The sequence below is a fragment of the Pinus tabuliformis genome, chromosome 8 (assembly GCF_031772625.1).
Source record: "Pinus tabuliformis cultivar Carrire ecotype Pingquan chromosome 8, CPIR1, whole genome shotgun sequence".
Taxonomy (NCBI): Eukaryota; Viridiplantae; Streptophyta; class Pinopsida; order Pinales; family Pinaceae; genus Pinus; species Pinus tabuliformis.
In genome coordinates this window covers 1293448520-1293454660 of record NC_142294.1, presented here as the reverse complement: position 1 = coordinate 1293454660, position 6141 = coordinate 1293448520, and the positions used below count along the sequence as shown (strand labels likewise).

The 6141-nt window shown below is 45.8% G+C and overlaps 1 protein-coding gene across 1 annotated transcript; it reads left to right on the top strand.

Moving 5' to 3' along the window:
• The first annotated feature begins 754 nt into the window (after positions 1-754).
• LOC149240195 (uncharacterized) lies at positions 755-4957 on the top strand. The gene is made up of 2 exons (XM_089370101.1): positions 755-1640; positions 1845-4957. Exons 1-2 carry the CDS (start codon positions 755-757, stop codon positions 4955-4957), a joined length of 3999 nt encoding a protein of 1332 aa, XP_089226227.1.
• Positions 4958-6141: the final 1184 nt, after the last annotated feature.

The window sequence follows — 6141 nt, the reverse complement described above, 5'->3', positions numbered from 1 at the left end:
AGGATTCTCCAAATCCACCCCATTCTGAAAACCTGGATCATCAGATTCCCATCGTGCCCCCCTCCAACCGCTCCATCTCCTTATCATCCTCGGATCCCGCCTTCTCCAAACCTGCAGATTCATCCCCATTGGCGCTCACCAAGTCTATTTCAGATCTCGAACCCCCTTTCCCCTCTAAAGGGAAATCCAAATTGAATGAAAATCAAATAGCTTCAGATATGGATCTTGATGCAGCACTCGCCTTAAGTCTCCATGATAATGCAGAGGAGATGGAGCAAAACATCCCGATCATTATGGAGGAAGACAGAGTAGATGTTAATTTAGAAGAGTTTGACATCTCTAAGCTTGAAATCTCCAAATTGGAGACAGCATGCAAACAAAAAGAGTATGAATCAATCCCCCCCTGGCAAATAGACAAAATTGAAGGAGTTTTGTCGCGAGTACATCACCATAAAAGTCTGGGTATTCAAGGTGGAAGTCATTGGGATGGAAAAAAAATCATTAAAGAAACAAAGAAAAGAGGCAGAAAAACAGACCTTCAGAGAACAATAACAGTTGGGGAAATACTTATGGATTCGGGGCTATTTCCCAAGCTGACAAAGTTCTTCAAACCCTCAACGCAATCTCCATGAAGCTCATATCCTGGAATGTCAGAGGACTCAACAGTCCCTCTAAACACAGAATGATAAAAAACTTGATTATGCAAGAACAACCAGCAGTAGTCTTTCTCCAAGAAACAAAAAGCAGTAGCACAATGATAGACAAACTCGGCAACAAAATCTGGGCAGGTAGTAGGTCAATCTCAGTCGACGCTTCAGGGGCGTCAGGCGGTTTGGCCATTTTATGGAACCCGCAGATTGTTACGTTGGACAATTTCCATGCCACTCTCCATCTAATTCAAGCCACCTTCCATCTCATAGGCACCAACATTCATGGGCACCTCACCAATGTATATTTCCCTCAGTCGATTCAGCAAAAATTGGACCTCCTGGATACGATCTCCCTCCTTAATGCAAATAGACTCTTCCCCTTGTGGATTGGAGGGGGAGATTTCAATATCATAAAATCAATGGAGGAAAAACAAGGGGGCAGAGTACGGCTCGACAGCGACAGCAATGGCTTCAAGCAATTCATTCAGAACAATCAGCTCATGGACATTCCTACCTCCAATGGTATTTTTACTTGGTCCAACAAGCGCAAAGGAGCCCACCATATCGCCTCAAGGTTGGATCGTTTTCTAATCTCTGACAATGCGATCCACCTCGGAGGAGACTTCAGCACCTCAATAATTCCTCAAAGCGGCTCGGATCATTGGCCAATTCTGCTTCATTGGTCAAGACCAGGTCATGGCTGCAATCGACCTTTTCGCTTTGAAGCCTTTTGGCTAAAAAACAACAAATTAAAGGATGTTGTCACTCAAGCTTGGACATCATATTCACCACCAGCGGGAGCCAAGATGTATCAGTTTCAAGAAAAGTTAAAACATCTGAAACAAGCTTTAAAAAGATGGAATCGCACTCATTTTGGCAACATACAGGAAAGCAAACAAAAGCTGGAGCAGCAAATGAAAGAACTTCAACAAAAATTCATTCTGGCAGGACGCACAGAAGAACAAATACAACAAGAGCAGAGCCTCTGGAGTCAGATAGAAGAGCGCCAACAACAAGAGGAAATTTTATGGAAACAAAAATCCCGAATAAGCTGGCTGAAAGAAGGAGAAAAAAACACAAAGTTCTTTCACAAAACTACCATACAAAGGCGCATGCACAACAAAATAACCTTCGTCAATAATCAACAGGGTGATAGAATAGAGGTTCATGAAGAAATGGAAAAAGAATTTACAGGCTACTTCAAGGACACTTTAAAGGAACCTGAAGTCAATCGGGATGAGGCAATCCGAGCCATCACGCAGCACATTCCCAAAATAATCAATGAGGAACACAACAATCAGCTACTCCAACCTGTTACACTGAAGGAAGTAGAAGAAGCCACGGCCCAACTCAAAGATGGCAAGGCACCAGGGCCAGATGGATTTACAGCCAACTTCTTTCATGAATTTTGGGAGCTCATTAAAGTTGAAGTATGGAATCTAGTGGATGAATCCCGAAGCATGCACTGGGTCCTCCCTGCCCTCAACTCAACTTTCATAGCCTTGGTACCCAAAGAAGCAGCCTCCAGCAAACCTGAGAAATACAGACCAATAGCGTTATGCAATGTGATATACAAACTCATTTCTAAGGTCATTGCAAACCGTCTCAAGCCGCTACTACCAATGCTAATCTCTCCAGAGCAAACAGGGTATGTCGAGGGAAGGCAAATCATGGATGGTATAATTCTCTCAAATGAAGTCATACATTCTCTAAAGCTCCTAAAAAAACCAGGTATGCTTCTCAAGCTCGACCTCTCTAAAGCCTTCGACAAACTTAGCTGGAATTACATTCATAAAATGCTCTTAGCTTTTGGTTTTAATGCAACCTGGACCAGATGGATCATGAGCCTCATAACTTCTCCAAGTTTTTCAGTCTTACTGAACGGATCTCCCTCACCTCCCTTCAAATCCTCTCGGGGCATAAGGCAAGGGGATCCGCTCTCGCCATTTATCTTCGTTTTAATGGCCGAGGGATTAAGTAGGCTCCTGAAACACGCCGTTTCCTCCCAAGCTCTCAAAGGATTATCCCTCCACGGCCGTCCTCCCCAGACCCATCAACAATTTGTTGATGACACTCTGCTCTTCGGGCATCCCTCTGTTAAAGAAGCCTCCGTATTCAAAACCCTTCTAAATATCTTTGCTGAAGCTTCTGGCACCTCTATTAACGCCTCCAAATCCCAGCTCTTTTTCTTCAATACACCCCCCTCCACGCAAAGGAACATTGCCAGAACTCTGGGATTCACAATCTCCCATTTGCCTTCAAAATATCTAGGAGCCCCCCTCTCCGATTCCGCGATCAAACAAGTGTCTTGGAGGGCACTTCTGGACAAACTTGAATCAAAGCTTTCCTCATGGACTTACAGGGCTCTAAATCTAGCTGGTAGGCTTGTTCTCATTAAATCTGTACTGCAAGCAATGCCGCTCTATCTCTTCTCCATCTTGGCAGCTCCAAAAGGGATTCTGAAGGCTATTCGCATTCTGCAACGCAACTTCCTCTGGGGATCCACTGCCTTAAACAGGAAATGGGCTCTTGTCAAATGGACAGAGGTGTGCAAAACCAAATCAGAAGGAGGGTTAGGACTTCGGGATCCGCTTCATAGCAATAACACAATGGGTGCTAGAATATGGTGGAACTGGGTCTCCAAGCCAAACTCCCCATGGGCTCAACTATGGCAAGCAAAATATGCCAGAGGCAGCAGCTGGAGTGATCTCATCAGAATCAATCCCACGGTGCAAGGTTCACTCATCTGGAACAATGCAAAAACGCAGAGCCGCTTCATTCAAGAACACAGCTTTTGGGAAATACACTTAGGGACTGCCGCCAGATTTTGGGAGGACTCTTGGCAACAACTCCCAAAACTCGCAAATTTGTTCCACAAACCTCTTTGGCAGGCACACATGAAGCAAACAAGTATCACCCAGGTACACCAGTTCTGGCAGTCCTCCTCAAATCACGATTTTCAGATATGGAAACCAGCGCAACAATGGCAAACAGATTGGCAAGGAGAAACATACACAGAAATAGAACAAGAACTTAAAGAAAGGAGAATCCGCCTATCCAACCAACAGGACAAATTACGTTGGGGATACACAACCAGGGGCACCTTCACCACTAAAGAAGCTCACCATCTGCGATATTCCAATCTCCAAGAGGAAAGAGATCAAATTTGGGAGAAAGTCTGGAACAAGGGACTATGGCCCAAGATCTCCACCTTCATCTGGCTTTTAAGCAAAAGGCGCATCCTTACTTGGGATAACCTACTAAAAAGAGGATTCATTGGGCCCTCCAGATGCCCAAACTGCAATGCTAATAATGAAACTATCAGTCATCTAATGGAAGACTGTCCTCTCGCAAAACAGATATGGAAGAAAGTCGAAAACTGTAATATGAGAGCAATCCCTAGACAGGCGGACGTCACGGAAAACATAAGACACTGGGTCAAAAATCCATTTAAGTGCCAGATTCTAAACTCTCTGTGGAATATCATTCCCGGCTTCCTGTACTGGACTCTGTGGAAAGAGCGCAACCATCGAATCTTCAACAACACTCATCGATCCATGGATGATCTTTGGCTCATTCTCAAACAAAATATACAAGAAACCTTGGCCATCCGAATCTGGAATGATACTGACATGCCCGAAATCCCACAAGAATGCAGAATACTGAAGGAATGGGATCTGGATCTCAAGCCCTTGGTCAAAGCAAAAACCGCTCCTTGCTCCATATCTGCTTCTCCTTCATCCTGGTCCCCTCCTGCCTTAAATTCCTACAAGATAAACTTCGATGGAGCAGCCAAAGGCAACCCCGGCCCTGCAGGTTTCGGAGGGGTCATAAGAAATCATTCAGGAGATGTGAAACTCTTGTACTTTGGCTCTTTAGGCAAAAACACCAATAATGCCGCAGAGCTGGAAGGATTATGGAAAGGAATATGTTTTGCTGAGCAATATAACCTCTCTCCCCTTGAAGTTGAAGGGGACTCGCTCATACTAATAGAGGCAGCCAAAAGAATACAAGCCGGCGCCAGAGCTGTCAAAATTGCAAAAAGTTGGAGGCTGCTAAGTCGTCTGGAATCCCTGGAGGAAAAGCTTCTCATTCCCCACAACATAACCTTCAAGCATGTCAGAAGATCAGCAAACCAGGTGGCAGATAGGTTGGCTAATCAAGGAGCGGCTCAGTCGACAACGTATTTCTCGGGTGCTCTGGATATGGTTGAAAATGATCAACTTAAGAAAGAATGCATCTCTTTGGTGCAAAAATATCTCCTTCTCCCGGATGCGGGTGCTAATAGTTTCAATGCCGCGTGTTAAGGGAGTTAAGAGGCATGTGGCTTGTCACATGGGCCTCTGTCAGCCCGGACAAGCCACGCCACTCCAAGGAGAAGGCTCCATAAATTCGCCGGAAGGCGAAGCAATGAGCAAGTTGGAAATGGTTTATGTGGAGGGGAATGTCGTTAGTCTGTCTAGTCGATTGCAGGGGAACGCTGTGGGAATGTACAGACGTTTGCAGGCACCATTCAATGCGCTGCAACATCCGAGGAGCATGGAAGCTATTAAGGTTGCCACCCTAACCACTCTGCCGCATCTCAAGCCGTTTGAGTGGGTGATTGCTTGGAGTAAGGTTTCTGAGGGAATCGCTGGTGTGGGAAGCCATTGTCAAATGCCAAGGGAGAGGCTCAGAATGAGCAGTCGCAGAGGAGGGTCACGGGGTCGTTCTGCCTCTCAGAGGCCTGAAATCTCACCATCGTCCTCAGTTGAATTTACCTCTGAGCAAAACAGGCCTCCGGGCCGCAATGTTAGAGGAAGCCGGGGCATCCCGGAGTGTGGTCACACGGAACACCCAGCCATTCGCTACAGAATCCCTTGTGCTTTTGCTAACAACACTCTGATAGTTTCGGTTACCGTGGAGCACTGCAGCAGTGTTCGGGGGCGCTTGGAAACTGTGACTGTTCCGCGGGTGGATATGGAGACTCCCACTGTCGACTTCAGGCGTCCGGTTCAGAAGGATGAGGCCGGCCCCAGTGAGCCTGTTCAGAGGAGCTCGTGTCAGGGTAAGGAAGAATCGGAAAAGCTCAAGGGTCCTGCAAAAGATGAGCCTCACACCACGGATGAAGATTAACTCAGAAGACACCAAGTCTGGGCAGCAAGGAATGAATCTTTCTGACCTTCTCATTTTCATGATTTTGTATATCTGTCATAAGGTTTATGTTCGCAGTGTCGGTCCAAATCACCATAGTCTCAGTCCACGCGTCAGTCTACATGTTCACCGTGTCGTTTTCTATTCACATCGTGTCGAATTACGTTCACCTTGTCCAGTAATGTATCCATCGTGTCGATTGCGGTATTCACCGTGTCAAGTCCTGAATCCATCGTGTCGATTACTGTATACTCCGTGTCGAATCTCTCTGCAAGGTTAGCAATGACTGACATCTTCTTTTAAGAAACAGGGCTTCGGCCCAGATGTAAATTTCGTTGTAATTTTGACTTTTTTGTAA

Bases quoted from the DNA above. Each gene is read 5' to 3' on its own strand.
- LOC149240195 (XM_089370101.1), top strand. From the start codon at position 755: ATGATAGACAAACTCGGCAACAAAATCTGGGCAGGTAGTAGGTCAATC. The intron at 1,641-1,844 runs GTCAGATAGAAG...AAGAATTTACAG, and splicing joins ACAAGAGCAGAGCCTCTGGA to GCTACTTCAAGGACACTTTA.